At 41.0% G+C, this 17525-nt stretch overlaps 2 protein-coding genes across 2 annotated transcripts; both read right to left on the bottom strand.

The window, feature by feature from the left end:
• Positions 1-2407: 2407 nt before the first annotated feature.
• LOC115571986 (extracellular calcium-sensing receptor-like) lies at positions 2408-7733 on the bottom strand. Its single transcript, XM_030401709.1, has 8 exons — positions 7507-7733; positions 7017-7365; positions 6233-6520; positions 5064-5615; positions 4756-4977; positions 4293-4416; positions 2905-3377; positions 2408-2830 (listed from the first exon to the last, which is right to left on the bottom strand). The coding sequence occupies exons 1-8, from the start codon at positions 7731-7733 to the stop codon at positions 2408-2410; spliced, it is 2658 nt and encodes an 885-aa protein (XP_030257569.1).
• A 2687-nt stretch (positions 7734-10420) lies between these two features.
• LOC115571978 (extracellular calcium-sensing receptor-like) lies at positions 10421-17357 on the bottom strand. Its single transcript, XM_030401699.1, has 8 exons — positions 17134-17357; positions 16644-16992; positions 15755-16042; positions 12871-13422; positions 12563-12784; positions 12145-12268; positions 10917-11389; positions 10421-10843 (listed from the first exon to the last, which is right to left on the bottom strand). Exons 1-8 carry the CDS (start codon positions 17355-17357, stop codon positions 10421-10423), a joined length of 2655 nt encoding a protein of 884 aa, XP_030257559.1.
• Positions 17358-17525: the final 168 nt, after the last annotated feature.

Genomic DNA, 17525 nt, shown 5'->3' with positions numbered 1-17525 from the left:
TTCCCGTTACCGCTGATGGATGACCTTATTGATCGTGTCGGATCTGCCAAATACGTGACAAAATTAGACCTCCTAAAAGGGTACTGGCAGGTCCCACTAACTCGCCGGGCGTCTGAAATTAGCGCCTTCGTCACGCCCGATCACTTTTTACAGTACACCGTCATGCCGTTTGGGCTGAGAAATGCACCTGCCACCTTCCAACGGCTGATGAGTACTGTCCTGTGTGGTGTAGGTGACTGTGAAGTTTATTTGGATGATGTTGTGGCATACTCATCTACATGGACTAAACACATATTAACACTTCGGACGATTTTCAAACGGTTATGTGCCGCCTCCTTAACCCTTAATCTGTCGAAATGTGAATTTGGAAAGGCCGTCGTCACATACCTGGGCAAACAGGTGGGGCAAGGTCAGGTTTGCCCAGTGAGAGTAAAAGTCCAAGCTATTGTTGATTTTCCTGCTCCAAAAATGCGTCGTGAGCTCCGTCGATTTCTGGGGATGGCGGGGTACTACAGGGCCTTCTGTAAAAATTTCTCTGAGGTAGTAGCTCCGCTCACGAGCTTGGCAAGCCCCAAAATTCCGTTTCAGTGGTCAGAGAAATGTCAAGCGGCATTCGAGGCAGCCAAAGCTCTCCTCTGCAGCGCTCCGGTGCTGGCCGCTCCAAACTTTGCGCGTCCCTTTAAGCTGGAGGTAGACGCAAGCGCTCTCGGTGCGGGCGCGGTGCTCCTGCAGGAGGATGAGTGTGGCGTTGAACACCCAGTTGGTTATTTCTCGAAGAAATTCAAAAAACATCAGCTACATTATAGCACAATTGAGAAAGAGGCCTTAGCCCTTCTCTTGGCGCTTCAGCACTTTGAAGTGTACCTCGGGTCCAGCTCGATGCCGACTGTCGTGTTCTCTGACCACAACCCGTTAGTGTTTTTGACACAGATGCAGAACAGTAATCAGCGTTTGATGCGCTGGTCGTTATTAGTGCAGGATTTTAACATTGAGATCCGTTATAAAAAGGGGCTGGACAACATTTTGGCTGATGCTCTGTCACGTGTTTAGTGAATCAAACATTCATTAGGGGATGAATGTTTGATTTTCAGGTGGGGAGGTGTTATGACCCTAGGTCATTATTGTTGTGTGTGTGTGTGGGTGTGTGTCGAGATGTGATGCTGCCCTGTTCCTCCTCCTCCAAGTGTGTGAGCAGTCTGCTTTGAGTGTGTTTCAGATGATTGATAGCAGGTTGGACATGCTGATTGGCTGGAGCCCGCCTGATTGCTGCTGCCGGATTGGCCAGAGGCAGGAGAGGAGCCTTTTTTAAATCACTGGCTGACTGCACTCTCCCTCTCTCCAACCATTCACCCACATCCAACTGGGACCAGTGTCTAGCCTGATAAGGATTTTGTTGTGTTTTGTGAAAGATGGTGTAAATTGTCACATTGTAAACTTTGTATGTTTAGTAAACTGTGTAGCCTAGTAGGAGGGAGATGCCTTTTCTTTAACCTTTTCTCCTGTTTTCATTGTTTAGGAGTTAAGTAAGCTTTTGTCTTTTTGTTAATATTTTGGATTTGTATAGGGAAGGTAGGGAGTTAGCAGATTTTGTTTGTTGTTTTGGCCTTCTCTCCCTCTGAAGACAAATAAAATGCTACCTTTAATTTAAAAGTTCCTGACACACTGGCCTTCTTGGGAGTGGGAAGAATGGGGAGCAGCATATCATGTTATGTCTCTGATTCCCCTAGATCAGGGGCGTAACAAGAGGTAATGCCTTATGTTGAAGTATTTAATGAAGCTGGATTGAGGAAACAGGCCCAACAGTACATGTAGTAAAACAGTGTAATGTCATGTCAGTTCTAAAAGGCTCAGTGACTATTTAAATATAACAAACAGTAGCCACATTAGGCTCTGCCCGAACCCAAAATATATACTACCCGCTAGTGAATACTCTGTGTACTTGCTGTCATGTTGTAATTAATGGGAGTATATGGAGTTTGGTCTATCGTGGTGCCAGTCCATCTCTTGTGTGAGATATAGTCAAGGTCAGACGCTGGATGAACCAGAATGTGACCTTGGTTGTCTGGTAATTTTTTACCCAGGCGATAGCTCAAAGGATTCATATTTATAACTCAAAAGTAAAATAAAAATGAAAGTATTTGAAGTACAGCTATACCATTTTGCAATTTATAATTTATTTAAAAAACATTGCTTGTGTGATTCTTTTTTAAGGAAAAACAAAAGATGAACTGGGAAGGCCTGTGTGAGTTGTTATGGAATGACCCATGTCATTTATTTATTTATTTATTTATCTGTTTGCTTTTCCATGATGATTTTTAAATATGACAACATTAATATATTTGATTTAAATTACTTCCTTTTACATACAAATCAATTCTTCATTGACAGATGTAATATGTTCTCATTTTCATCTTTTCATTATGTTTTTTTTGCAGTTTATTTCAGGTTTCAGAATTATGATATAGCACTTTGGGGCAAAAATGCAAAAGAGGAGACCAAAAGCTGAGGCTAGAATAGCAAAAATATGGACAGCCACTGTGTATTTCCCAGCTGAACTCACATAAACTGGTATAAAAGTAATCCACACTGCAAAAAATATCAGCATGCTGAAGGTGATAAACTTTGCCTCATTAAAATTATCTGGCAGCCTCCGAGCCAAAAAAGCCATCAGGAAGCACATACAGGCCAGGATCCCGATGTATCCAAGAACACACCAGAAGCCAACCTCTGAACCAGTAACACACTCAATGATGATGGTAGCACTGTGGTAATTTGTGTTGTTGTTGGCATGAGGCGGACTGGTGAGCAGCCAGATGAGAGAGATTATTACCTGAGTGAAAACAAAAGGCACCATTTTCATTTGCAATTGACACCGTTGAAAAAACCTACAGAAAGTGTTTCTACCTGAACAGACGTTCCTAAAAGTGTGCTGGCTCTCTGCTGGTTGGGTCCAAACCACTTCATGGCATTACTTCCTGGCAGTGTGGACTTAAAGGCCACTAGGACAACTGCTGTCTTGGCTAGGAGGCATGAGATGCAGAGGGCAAAACTAATTCCAAATGCTGGGTACCTAATGCGACAAAGCCAGTCTGAAGGCTCTCCAATGAACAACAGGCCGACAAGAAAACATACAGCAAGAAACACCAAGAGGAGGAAGCTCAATTCCATGTTGTTGGCCCGAACAAGTGGTGTGTCTTTGCATGCAAAGAATATGGCGAGGATGGAGAGGGACATACAAGCCCCAAAAATGGATACAACACATAGCACAATACCCATTAAGTCATGGTAAGACAGAAACTCAATAGTCTTTGGGATGCAGAGTTCTTTGTCATCATTGGGCCATGTGTCCTCTGAGCAGCGTAGGCACTCTAAAGAATCTGAAGATGGGGAGACGAGTGTTTTGAGAAGCCACGTTTAGATACAATCAGTTCAATATACACCAACCGATCAGCCACAACATTAAAACGACTGTCAGGTGATGTGAATATCCTTGATTATCTTATAACATTACAGTCTTCTACTAGGAAAACTTGAGACCTGGCTTTCATGTGAATTCTGTTGATATGCAGCACCAACCCAAACACAGGTGCATACCAGGTCCAGCCCCTAATGGTAATCGTACCCCTTGATGGGAGCGGCCAACCAGTAAGACAATATGCATTGCAACACCAAAAAACTGCCAACAAATGGCCTGAGGAATAAGACAAAGTGCTCAAAACATCAACCAGTTTTTAAATTTTACCAAATGATAATCCGATCAAGCATCTGTGGCATTTATCTGAACAAGACCATGGATTAGACTTGTCTCTGAACCTTTCATGCAAAAAGGCAGAACCTCTGTGAGTGTCCTGTATTGTCTGGCGCCAGTGTATCATTGTGTAGCAGTGGATCCTTTTAGTTCAGTGGGTTATGAGGCCGGGCCGCCATGGATCAGAATTGTTCTGGCATGACCTATGAATGTTCAATTGTTCGGGATCTGGGGATTATAAAGTGCAGGTTGATGCCTTAAGCTCTTTGACATGTTCCTGGGGCCATTCCTTATCAATTTGTGTGGTGTGTCAGGGTGTATTGCCACTGGGGACTGAAGATGCCATGACGGGTTAAACTTTGCTAGCAATGATGTTTGTGGCAAGTGGCATTCACATGAATACCAGGACAATAGGTTTCACTACACAATGCTGCAAATAACAAAATGATGAAGGTTAATCACTTCACCTGGCCGGGGTGTTAATGTTGTGGCTGATCTGTGTATATTAGGTGAAAGTCTGATAAAAAAAAAAGCCATAACACACCAGTCTTATTGCTGACTTCACCCTCTGCACAGGGGACACAATCAAAACAGCAGATCGGTTCCCCTTTTCTCCTTGCGATCCGGGAACCTGGAGGACAGCTTTCACTGCATACAGACCGGAAACTCTGTGAGGAAAGATTCAGACATTCAGAAAGACACTGACTTCAGTTGATATTCACAAGCATGTCCGCTCTGTTATGCAATAATAGTCTCTACGGACTCTTTAAGATCCAGATGAAACGGGTAAAGTATGTAAAACATATTTAGTCTGACCTATAAGAGCTTTGTTGAAACTAAAACTGATCACAATTCTGTGAACTATGATGAATAATTAATAGAATTGTAAGGAAGTACAAATGAAACACTTTTATCAATATGTAACACCACTGATAACAACATTCTAGTGGTCTACTTAATAGTCTAAGAGGTAAGCATGGTCTCAAGCCTGTTAACAGTAAACACACCTGCTTCCCATCAGGCCACTGAATCACTGAGTCATTTATGACCAGGCTGCGTCCAGCAGGCAAAGAAGCGTCATAGAAGCCAACTTTTACCAAATGCAGCGACCCATCAGGCCTCCTTTGCCAGTTCAAGAGATCATAATATGCAATTGGGTCACCGTTTTGGTCAAAGCTGACTTTCGCCCCCAGTGCTGAGAAATTAGCATGCTTCATGTAATAGATTAGCTGAGGGAGGGAGCAAAATATGGTTTACTTCTTTCTCAATATATTGTTTTTCTTAAAAACAACATTTAACATACAATTAGTCTCACCTGCCAAGGTTCATATTTCTTTGGGTCTGCGCAGGTGCCATTAAGAAAAGGTCCAAGGCCAACTATGCAGTTACTCATATCTTGCAAGGCATGTGCAACTAGATACACAGCCTTGTAGACATTATAGGACACTCTTAGCTGTGTCACATCAGCATACGGCGAGTAAACATCATTTAAGTCCTCTGTCCCTTTACATGGCAATCTGTCTTGGTAGTTGTCGGCCCCATGCGAGTGGCTATTCACTGACCCGTTCAGTCGACAGTTAAACAGTTCTTCCCAGTATTCTGCCAAGAAAGGTGATTCATGAATATAAGATGGTCTGAGTCTAGTGAGGTGTTGTTTCAGCCCTGGAATCACATCAGCTCTCCGGATGGCAAATCCAAGTGTTCCTGTCAGGAGATCTCCAAACTTTTCCCCGAGTAATTTGGCAGACGCCCAAGCTTCACTGGCGATCCACTGCAGACCACTTATGTTCCGTCGTCTGATCTCTGTAAGAATACCCTTCATCTCTGAATCACTACAAAAGTTAATGATGACTTTTGAGGATGCCATCTAAAGAGTGAAAATTTACATATAGTCAATATTTGATTGATTTCAAACTGTTTTATGAAAGAGATTGTGTGTTTGGGCTGCTCTACTTCTAATCATACTGATCATCACACTATAAAATACTGCAGTGGTATAGGTCCATAAAAAGGAAAGGGTTTGCAAATTAAAAAAATGCAGATGAATTAAATAAGCACAACACATGATATAGTATTGCAGTCTAATTAATCAGCCTGACACGCTTCAGATAGGCTAAAGGTCTCATTGGTGATAGGACGAGTTTTTTTAAGTATATCTATTCAATATAAGACCATCAATAAAACTTAAAGCAGCGGATGATGTTCCTTTAACAAGAACTTAATTTAAGTGACATGCATTATCAAACTTTAATGTACTTTTTTGTAAATAAAGTTTTTTTAATGTTCAATAAAAAGAACAACAAACTATGATTATTAGGATTCTGGTCACCAATATGATTATTTTCCAATACTTATGAAATACACAAACACCCTCAGATGACCTTGAACTTAATCAACACTTTTCCTGAACAATTTACTGATGGTGTTCATGTCATTACGTCTACCTCCTGCATTCATGAAAAACTGATGTTGACCGATTGGTACCTGAATAATATCCAGTAGCTCATCTAGAGCCTGCTGATTCAGGACTACAGGGTAGAAGTGTGTGTAGGCAGCACACACACCATATTGCTCTGATTCTTGCAGAAAGAGTTGGATGGCAAAGTGAGCATAATCAGATTCCAGACCAATGACTCCCACCCAGGTCCAGCCAAAATAACTAACCAGACGGGCCAGGGCTCTGACCTGGAAGGCGTCACTTGGCATTGTGCGCATGAATGTGGGAAAGTCCTTTTGGTTGCTCAGACAGCTGCAGGATGCAAAATAGCTCACCTGTTATTATAGCAAACAATAGTTAACCTTCTGCACCATTTGGCTCACTGAAAAAGGCTGTTGAACAAGCATCAAATTCCAAAGAACAATACCACCTTTGAAGCATTCGGTGGTGCAGAATTTAAGGTAGTCCTAAGGGGATTTAGGTGATTTTCAACAATGCACATTTAAAAAGTTTTATAAAGACACGAAAACATGATATACATTATACTTTATACTGTAAGCTTAAGAGTGGCACATTTATAAACAATGCACTCTATAGCTCAAAGTAAACTGACTGTATCTCTCTATCTTTATTTATTATATGTCTTCATCTGAAAATGAAAAATGAAAAGAGATTTGGAGAAACACTTTTTTTACAGGATAGCAATGGTTTGCAACTGTATGGCTCCTCATTAACATGAGGACACTTTTTACGACTGATCTGAAATGGCAAAAACACATTTACTGTTTACATTTTCACAACAAAACTGCTCCTACAGTCAGCCAGTCTCACCATTGGGATATGGAAAGAACCCAGGCTTCTTAGCAGAGCCATAGACACTCCAGAGGCAGCACCCCCTATGATTACTGAGGACACAGTCCTTTGTATGGCAGCACAGCCTAAATTAGAACCAGTGTTTCTTTTTTGACCTTTGTCTCGGTTCAAGATTTCCGTTCTGTAGCCTCTGTCTGGCTGGCCATTCACCAATAGCAAAGATGCTCTCAGAGCCTCAGGAATGTAAGCAGAACTGTCAAGGATGTGGAAACCCAGCTTGAGCTGTGGCAAGATGTCACTGCACTGGTTGATCTCTTTGATTGCAAAAGTCATTGTCTGCATCCAGCGTAAAGTTCGAGAATTGAAACTGTACAGAAGTGAAATTCAGAATCATTCTCACAACACAAATATCTAACAATATTACAATATCATAAATGCAAATTCAAGAAAACCTAATCTGCTGTGCTCGACACAAGGCAATTACTATCATACTTAAATAGTCACTTACTATTTATACGTATTAGGAGTTGGTTTAGTTTTGTATGTTGGAAGAGAAGACACAGGGCTGTAGTGTAGAGGGAATAAGCCCCCGAGTACTATATCTCCATCTTCGTACAGACTGTTTTCCTCCTCTTCTTCCCCCAAGAAAACACAGTTATCCAGAGCAGCAGTTAAACCAGGTTTGCCCCAAATGAGAAAAAGAAACATAAGAAACTTTGCAGCTGGCACTCCCATAACCTATTCGAAGGAGACCTTCTGCTCACTTATGTTAATAATTCTAATGTTTGAACATATGACTGTGTCTACCCTTCTGGTCACATACAAAGATTACTGATTTTCAGGTCGCAGTGGATTTTTCTACTGTAGTTCGCATAGATAAAGCTGAGGGGACCGCCCAGATACAATAGTTGTGACATCACCAAAAATAACACCTTCATGGGTTAGAGTAAATATACTGTACTAAAACACATTCACACACATACACATATACTGTATATTGAATATATACAGTATATAGTTCAATAATACATTTTTGGATGTCTGGTAAAGTAAGTTGTCACAAGGACCTGATTTGAGAATAATTAATGAAATAATTTATTTTGACCCACTCATGTACTCATCACGCGTACCCATCGATGTTGTTGGGGTTGCTGATGTTGTTGTATAGTATTATGTATTGTCTTGTAGTATTTTTTATACTCTGGTTTTCTTAACAGGAACTGCAGATGTAAATTAGCTTAGAGCAATCTCTGCTACAGCTAATTCGTTGTGAACTGTCCCTGTGTTCTGACATACCATTGTGAGAACACATATCCATAGAAGAGGTCACACAAACACTCTTGAGGTTGAACTCCTTAACTGAGTTCTCATTTAGGTTAGTTTTCACAGCCTTATACTATATATGTCCTGCAACATATACTTTTCAATTGACAGAAAACATGCAGGAGGCCCACAGAAACAAGTTTTCACCCTACACATTTGTTAAGTTTTAAATGCAAGCATAACATATAAAAAAGAGACTATAGAGAATTTCCCTAACATTTTCCAATCAAATTACCATTTTTACTGTTTGATATAATAAGCTGATTGTTTTGGTTCATATGTGAACATTTACATTGTTTTTCTCTATTATCTTTAACAGTGCAAAATGGATTGCAATATAACCAGAACTATTTAAGGTGTGCATTTAATCAATAGAAGTTTGATGTGATACTAAGATCAAGATCATTTTTTCCACAGTAAACAAAATTACATTGTCTAGTACGCATAAACTCAAGCCTTTTCAAGCTACAACTTGTAAGTCTCCTAGACCCAATGAAGACCAGGCTATTAAACAAAGATATAAAACCTTGAAGTCAACACAGCACATATCTGTTTTCATTCATCTGATCAACCCAGGTGAAAAGGGAGATTTAGGAGATGCACTGCCTTATGTTGAAATATTTAATGAAGCTGGGTTGAGGAGAACAGGCTCAACAGTACATGTAGTAAAACAGTGTAATGTCATGCCAGTTCTGAAAGGCTGGGTCGGTGACTATTTAAAACATAACAAACAGTAGCCATATTAGGTAAGCACACAGAGTATTCAGTAGCGGGTAGGATATATTTTGGGTTCAGGCATAGCTTAAGTCATGTTGTAATTAAAAGGAGTATATAGAGTTTGGTCTATCATGGTGCCAGTCCATTTCTCGTATGAGATATAGTCAAGGTCAGACGCTGGAGGAGCAAGATTGTGACTTTGGTTGTCTGAGTCTCTATTGCCCCAGCAATGGCTTGAAGGGTCCAAATGTATACCTTCAAAAGTATTTGAAGTACAGCTAAACAATGTTGCAATGTATCATTAATTCAATTACCCTAACATGGGGAGAATCTGAGTGTTAAATAAGACAGCAGAATCAACATAAATATAATATACATACATAGACACATGTAACCACACCCCTACCTATCTCGACGGCTCAGTCAGTTTACCCATAGTATTCGTGTATAGATACATATTCACATATAGACACACCATACCCACTCCTACTTGTAAAACATGCATCTCTGTATACTACATCTTTGTTGTTGCATAGGCACATATATCTAAACTAAAAAACACAATAATTCTGCTCTTGGGAAAGGGGAAAATCCTTTTAAATTTAGAGGGTATGACCTTGGACCAATTATACAAAATCCGGTCTTATACTTGACCCATAAGTGAGCCAATTTTCTTCAAAGATATCAACTTGGTGTCTCAGTTTAAATGTGATCCTCTGCATCACGTATATATTATAAATAATGTCAATCCATTCGTTTATTGTTGGTTTGTCCTTCTTAAGCCATTTTATGGTAAAGGCCTTTTTGCATCCCACTAACTCTTAACAGGTACTTATCCTGCTTTTTGTAGTCTAGACAGTTCAGATCACCGAGATATACAATTTTAAAGTCTAAAGTACATTTTCTTTTTAAAAACAGCCTCCAGGACCCCGTGGACGTCTTTCCAAAATGGAGCCATTGAGGGACAGCCCCCAAAAATATGATAGTGATTTGCTAATGTGTTTCCACAGTACCTCTAGCAGGCAGTCTGATTTGAATAGTTAGTCTTTTGCACTGAGTGCTGGAGAACAAGTCACATTCTTCAGACTGAATTCTCTCCAGGAGGGGGAGCTTGTCATTGCTGTTTGCAGATCCTGTCCCACTCTTCCTGTTATACGGTGAGGCATCCCTTTGCTTCCCATCTTTTCTATATACGATTCCTTTTAAAGAAAAAAACACAAGATGAACTGGGAGGGCCTACGTGAGTTGGTATGGAATGACCAATTGAAATTATTCATTTGTTTGCTTTATTGTATTTCCATGATGATTCTTTAAGATGACAACATTAATATATTTTAAATGACTTCCTTTTACGTATAAATACATTCTTTACTGACTCGTTTTCATCTTTTCATCATGTTTTTCTTGCTGTTTTTTTCAGGTTTCAGAATTATGATATAGCACTTTGGGGCAAAAATGCAAAAGAGGAGACCAAAAGCTGAGGCTAAAATAGCAAAAATATGGACAGCCACTGTGTATTTCCCAGCTGAGCTCACATAAACTGGGATAAAAGTAATCCACACTGCAAAGAATATCAGCATGCTGAAGGTGATAAACTTTGCCTCATTAAAATTATCTGGCAGCTTCCGTGCCAAAAAAGCCATTAGGAAGCACATGCAGGCCAGGATCCCGATGTATCCAAGAACACACCAGAAGCCAACCTCTGAACCAGGAACACACTCAATGATGATGGTAGCACTGTGGTAATGTATGTTATTGGTGGCATGAGGCGGACTGGTGAACAGCCAGATGAGAGAGATTATTACCTGAGTGGAAAAAAAAGTCAGAATTTTCATTTTATATTGACACCATTGAAAAAACCTACAGAAAGTGTTCTACCTGAACAGACGTTCCTAAAAGTGCGCTGGCTCTCTGCTGGTTGGGTCCAAACCACTTCATGGCATTACTTCCTGGCAGTGTGGACTTAAACGCCATTAGCACAACTGCTGTCTTGGCTAGGAGGCATGAGATGCAGAGGGCAAAACTAATTCCAAATGCTGGGTACCTAATGCGACAAAGCCAGTCTGAAGGCTCGCCAATGAACAACAGGCCGACAAGAAAACATACAGCAAGAAACACCAAGAGGAGGAAGCTCAATTCCATGTTGTTGGCCCGAACAAGTGGTGTGTCTTTGCATGTAAAGAATATGGCAAGGATGGAGAGGGACATACAAGCCCCAAAAATTGATACAACACATAGCACAATACCCATTAAGTCATTGTAAGACAGAAACTCAATAGTCTTTGGGATGCAGAGTTCTCTGTCTTCATTGGGCCATGAGTCCTCTGAGCAGCGTAGGCACTCTAAAGAATCTGAAGATGGGCAGACAAGAGTGTTTAGAGAAGCCAAGTGTAGATTCAATCAGTTCAATATACATTAATCAATCAGCCACAACATTAAAACGACTGTCAGGTGATGTGAATAGCCTTGATCATCTTGTAACAATGCAATATTCTGCTAGGAAAACTTGAGTCTTGGCATTCATGTGGATTCTTTTGACATGCAGCACCCACCCAAACACTGGTGCAGACCAGGTCCACCCCCTCATGGTCAGATCAAGCATCTGTGGCATTTACCTGAACAAAACCAATCAGTGGAGGCCCCACTGTGGATTAAACTTGTCTCTGAGCCATTGACACAAGGAAGCAGGACCTCCGGGAGTGTCCTGTAGTGTCTGGCACCAGTGTCCAGTGGGTTATGAGCTGAGGCCGCCATGGATCAGACTGGCTCCGGCATGTCCTTCGGATGTTCAATTGGATTGGGAACTGGGGATTATGAAGAGCAGTTTGATGCCTTAAGATCTTTGACATGTTTTCCTGGGGCCATTCCTTATCAGTTTTTGTGGCGTGTCAGGGTGCATTGCCACTGTGAGTGAAGTTACCGTGACTGGTTGAACTTTGCCTGCAATGATGTATGTGGAAGGTGGCATTCACATGAATGCCAGGACAATAGGTTTCACTACAGGACACTGCATTGTAACAAACTGATGAATGTTAATCACTTCACTTGTCTGTGTATATTTGGATAAAATAGGTGAAAGTCTGATACAAGACAAGACATAACACACCAGTCTTATTGCTGACCTCTCCCTCTGCACAGGGGACACAATCAAAACAGCAGATTGGTTCTCCTTTTCTCCTTCCGATGCGGGAACCTGGAGGACAGCTTTCACTGCATACAGACCGGAAACCCTGAGAGGAAAGACTCAGCCACTCAGAAAGACACTGACTTAGATTGATATTCACCAGTTTATCCACTTTGTTATACAAGAGTACTGTCTACGGACTCTTTCAGATCCAGATGAAAGGAGTAAAGTGTGTAAAACAAATTTGGTCTGATATATAAGAGCTTTGTTAAAACTAAAACTGAGGAAATGCACATGGAAATGCTTTTATCAATATGTAACACCATTGATAACATACTAGTGGTCTACTTAATAGTCTAAGAGGTAAGCATGGTCTCAAGCCTGTTTAAAGTAAACACACCTGCTTCCCATCAGGCCACTGAATCACTGAGCCATTTATGACCAGGCTGTGTCCAGCAGGCAAAGAGGCGTCATAGAAACCAACTTTTACCAAATGCAGTGACCTATCAGGCCTCCTTTGCCAGTTCAAGAGATCATAATATGCAATCGGGTCACCGTTTTGGTCAAAGCTGACTTTCGCCCCCAGTGCTGAGAAATTAGCATGCTTCATGTAATAGATTAGCTGAGGGAGGGAGCAAAATATGGTTTACTTCTTTCTCAATATATTGGTTTTCTTAAAAACAACATTTAACATACAATTAGTCTCACCTGCCAAGGTTCAAATTTCTTTGGGTCTGCGCAGGTGCCATTAAGAAAAGGTCCCAGGCCAACTATGCAGTTACTCATATCTTGCAAGGCATGAGCAACCAGATACACAGCCTTGTAGACATTATAGGACACTCTTAGCTGTGTCACATCAGAATACGGCGAGTAAACATCATTTAAGTCCTCTGTCCCTTTACATGGCAATCTGTCTTGGTAGTTGTCACCCCCATGAGAGTGGCTATTCACTGACCCATTCAGTCGACAGTTTAACAACTCTTCCCAGTATTCTGCCAAGAAAGCTGATTCATGAATATCGGATGGCCTGAGACTAGTCAGGTGTTGTTTCAGCCCTGGAATCACATCAGCTCTCCGGATGGCAAATCCAAGTGTTCCTGTCAGGAGATCTCCAAACTTGTCCCAGAGTGATTTCGCAGTGGCCCAAGCTTCACTGGCGATCCACTGCAGACCGGTTATGTTCCGACGTCGGATTTCCCTCAAAATACCCTTCATCTCTGAATCACTACAAAAGTTAATGATGACCTTTGAGGACGCCATCTAAAGAGTGAAAATGTACATATAGTCAATATGTATTTAAATAAATACTGTTTTATGAAAGAGACGGCGTGTTGGGGCTCCTCTACTTCTAATCATATTGATCATAGCACTTTAAAATACTGCAGTGGTGAAATTTTCATAAAAAGGAAGGGCTTGCAAATATAAATAAATGCAAATTATTTAAATAAGTACAACACATTACAGAATAATGCAGTCCAATTAATCAGGCTGACACACTTCAAATGGAGTCTTATTGGTGATAGACAAGTTTTTTTTTATTTATTATTTTAAAGGAGAACTTCGGTCGATTTAAACATGCAGCTTCATTGCTCAAGCTACCCTTGAATTGCCAGTACCAATGACGCGAACACATTTGGTCCAACCATTACAGAGCTCCGTGAACGGAGATTTAGCGTTTACAGCTATCAGCATGGGTTCAGAATTTTACACTGTGTTTTAAGCATCTTAAAGGAGAACTTCGGTCGATTTAAACATGCAGCTTCATTGCTCAAGCTACCCTTGACTTGCCAGTACCGAAGACGCGAAAACATTTGGTCCAGCCATTACAGAGCTCCGTGAATGGAGACTTAGCATTGAACGCTAACAGCATGGGGTCAGAACTTTACACTGTGTTTTAAGCATCTTAACGTGCTCCACATCTCACACCAAAAGGTATGCAACATCAGCAGACACCTTACAACACAGCACTGTAGCGTTTATGACTCACAATGAATAAAAAAGTAGTTAAAACAGTGTGTTTGTGCAAGCAGCTACTTACCTGTTTGTTGACATCCGCGTCTTCCAGTAGCTAGACCAAACTAGTATATCCACCGAGTGTGCACTTAACAGGCTTAACAGGCTATTGTAAGGCTCATGGCTCATGACAGGCTGTAACATGGACATGTACATTATGAACAGAAACACGAAAATGCTGGAATACGTTTCCGTCTCCGCCAGTGAGGGAGTAAGCGCATGCTCGACGGATTGACTAGTTTGGTCTAGCTACCGGAAGACACGGATGTCAACAAATAGGTAAGTAGCTCCTTGCACAAACACACTGTTTTAACTAGTTTTTTATTCATTTTGAGTCATACACGCTACAGTGCTGTGTGCTAAGGTGTCTGCTGATGTTGCATAACTTTTGGTGTGAGATGTGGAGCATGTTAAGATGCTTAAAACACAGTGTAAAGTTCTGACCCCATGCTGTTAGCGTTCAATGCTAAATCTGCGTTCACGGAGCTCTGTAATGGTTTGACCAAATGTGTTTGCGTCTTCGGTACTGGCAAGTCAAGGGTAGCTTGAGCAATGAAGCTGCATGTTTAAATCGACCGAAGTTCTCCTTTAACATGCTCCACATCTCACACCAAAAGTTATGCAACATCAGCAGGCACCTTACAACACAGCACTGTAGCGTGTATGACTCAAAATGAATAAAAAAGTAGTTACAACAGTGTGTTTGTGCAAGCAGCTACATATCGGTTTGTTGACATCCGTGCCTTCCGGTAGCTGGACCAAACTAGTCAATCCGTCGAGCGTGCACTTACTCCCTCACTGGCGGAGACGGAAACGTATTCCAGCATTTTCGTGTTTCTGTTCATAATGTACATGTCCATGTTACAGCCTGTCATGAGCCATGAGCCTTACAATAGCCTGTTAAGCCTGTTGAGCGCATGCTCGACGGATTGACTAGTTTGGTCTAGCTACCGGAAGATACGGATGTCAACAAACCAGTATGTAGCTGCTTGCACAAAAACACTGTTTTAACTACTTTTTTTATTCATTTTGAGTCATACACGCTACAGTGCTGTGTTGTAAGGTGTCTGCTGATGTTGCATAACTTTTGGTGTGAGATGTGGAGCATGTTAAGATGCTTAAAACACAGTGTAAAGTTCTGACCCCATGCTGTTAGCTGTCTATGCTAAATCTCCGTTCACGGAGCTCTGTAATGGTTGGACCAAATGTGTTCGCGTCTTCGGTACTGGCAAGTCAAGGGTAGCTTGAGCAATTAAGCTGCATGTTTAAATCGACCGAAGTTCTCCTTTAATACAAGGACCATCAATCAAAGCTTAAGCAGCAGAGGAGGTTCCTTAACCAATAATTGATTTTTAGTGACATGCATTATCAAACTTGAATGTACTTTTTTGTAAATAAAGAATTTATACTTTCAATTAAAGAAAACAATAAACTATGATTTTTAGGATTTTTCTGAAACTTATGGAAAACACAAATACACAGATATGCTTGAATTAATCAACACTTTCATTTAACAACTTTTTGACGGTGTCATTACGTCTACCTCCTGCATTTACAAAAAACTGATGTTGACCGGTACCTGAATAACATCCAGTAGCTCATCTAGAGCCTGCTGAGTCAGGACTACAGGGTAGAAGTGTGTGTAGGCAGCACACACACCATATTGCTCTGACTCTTGCAGAAAGAGCTGGATGGCGAAGCGGGCATAATCAGATTCCAGACCGATGACTCCTACCCAGGTCCAGCCAAAATAACTAACCAGACGGGCCAGGGCTCTGACCTGGAAGGTGTCACTTGGCATTGTGCGCATGAATGTGGGGAAGTCCTTTTGGCTACTCAGACAGCTGCAGGATGCAAAATAGCTCACCTGTTATTACAGCAAACAATAGTTAACCTTCTGCACCATTTGGCTCACTGAAAAGGCTGTTGAACAAGCATCATATTTCACAGAACAATACCCCTTTTCAAGCATTCAGTGGTGCAGAATTTTACCCACACTAAGTATTGAAGGTAGTCGTAAGGTGATTTAGCTGATTTTCCACAAACCGCATTTGAAAAGTTTGATAAAAACCTGAAAACATAATTTTGCTCTCTTTTATACCATAAGCTTAACAGTGGTGCATTTACAGACAATGCACTGTAAAGTTCAAAGTCCAGAGAAAGCAATTATTTTATCCCTGTACAAATTTAGCTGATTCTGAATTTTTCAAATAAATCAATGGATGTGATTTATCAAGTGTTTATCGATGGATTGAGACCATTTTATCATCTAAAAATTAAAGAGGAAATGAAAGCTCAAACTGATCTTTTAACATTTGGAGAAACACATTTTCTCAGGAAAGCAATGATTTGCAACGCTATGGCTCCTCATTAACATGAAGAAACTGGTTACGACTGATCTCAAATGGTCACACATTTACTGTATTTATTTTCATAATGAAACTGCTCATATAGTCAATTAGTCTCACCAGGGGTATATGGAAAGAACCCAGGCTTCTTAGCAGAGCCATAGACACTCCAGAGGCAGCACCACCTATGATTACTGAGGACACAGTCCTTTGTATGGCAGCACAGCCTAAATCAGAACCAGTGTTTCTTTGTTGACCTTTGTCTCTGTTCATGATTTCAGCTCTGTAGCCTCTCTCTGGCTGGCCATTCACCAACAGCAAAGATGCTCTCAGAGACACAGGTATGTCATCAGAACTGTCAAGGATGTGGAAACCCAGCTTGAGCTGTGGCAAGAGGTCACTGCGCTGGTTGATCTCTTTGATTGCAAAAGTCATTGTCTGCATCCAGCGCAAAGCTCGAGAATTGAAACTGTGCAGAAGTGAAATTCAGAATCATTCTCACAACACAAATATGTAACAATACTACCACACCATTAATGCAAATCCAATAAAATGTAATCTGCTGTGCTCCAGAAAAGCCAATTACCTTCATACTTAAATAGTCACTTACTATTTATACGTATTAGGAGTTGGTTTAGTTTTGTATGTTGGAAGAGAAGACACAGGGCTGTAGTGTAGAGGGAATAAGCCCCCGATAACTACATCTCCATCTTCGTACAGACTGTTTTCCTCCTCTTCCCCCAAGAAAACACAGTTATCCAGAGCAGCAGTTAAACCAGGTTTGCCCCAAATGAGAAAAAGAAACATAAGAAACTTTGTAGCTGGCACTCCCATAACCTATTCGAAGGAGACCTTCTGCTCACTTATGTTAATTATTCTATTGGTTGAATATATGACTGTGTCTACTCTTCTGGTTACATACAAAGAATACTGATTTTTCAGGTCGCAGTGGACTTTACTACTTTAGATCGCATTGATAAAGCTGAGGGGACCGCCCAGATA

The sequence above is a fragment of the Sparus aurata genome, chromosome 2 (assembly GCF_900880675.1).
Source record: "Sparus aurata chromosome 2, fSpaAur1.1, whole genome shotgun sequence".
Classification (NCBI taxonomy): domain Eukaryota; kingdom Metazoa; phylum Chordata; class Actinopteri; order Spariformes; family Sparidae; genus Sparus; species Sparus aurata.
The sequence above is the reverse complement of the archived record's forward strand: the minus strand, read 5'-3'. Positions and strand labels throughout refer to the sequence as shown.

What these genes read in the sequence shown, in the direction of transcription:
- LOC115571986 (XM_030401709.1), bottom strand. Translation starts at nt 7,733, where the DNA reads ATGGGAGTGCCAGCTGCAAAGTTTCTTATGTTTCTTTTTCTCATTTGG. An exon ending in ACTCCTAATACGTATAAATA is followed by an intron (nt 7,366 to 7,506) that starts GTAAGTGACTAT and finishes ACTTCTGTACAG; the next exon opens with TTTCAATTCTCGAACTTTAC. An exon ending in TGAAGTCAGCAATAAGACTG is followed by an intron (nt 3,378 to 4,292) that starts GTGTGTTATGGC and finishes CCCCATCTTCAG; the next exon opens with ATTCTTTAGAGTGCCTACGC.
- LOC115571978 (XM_030401699.1), bottom strand. Translation starts at nt 17,357, where the DNA reads ATGGGAGTGCCAGCTACAAAGTTTCTTATGTTTCTTTTTCTCATTTGG. An exon ending in AGCTACTGGATGTTATTCAG is followed by an intron (nt 13,423 to 15,754) that starts GTACCGGTCAAC and finishes TTCACTCTTTAG; the next exon opens with ATGGCGTCCTCAAAGGTCAT. An exon ending in AGAGGTCAGCAATAAGACTG is followed by an intron (nt 11,390 to 12,144) that starts GTGTGTTATGTC and finishes GCCCATCTTCAG; the next exon opens with ATTCTTTAGAGTGCCTACGC.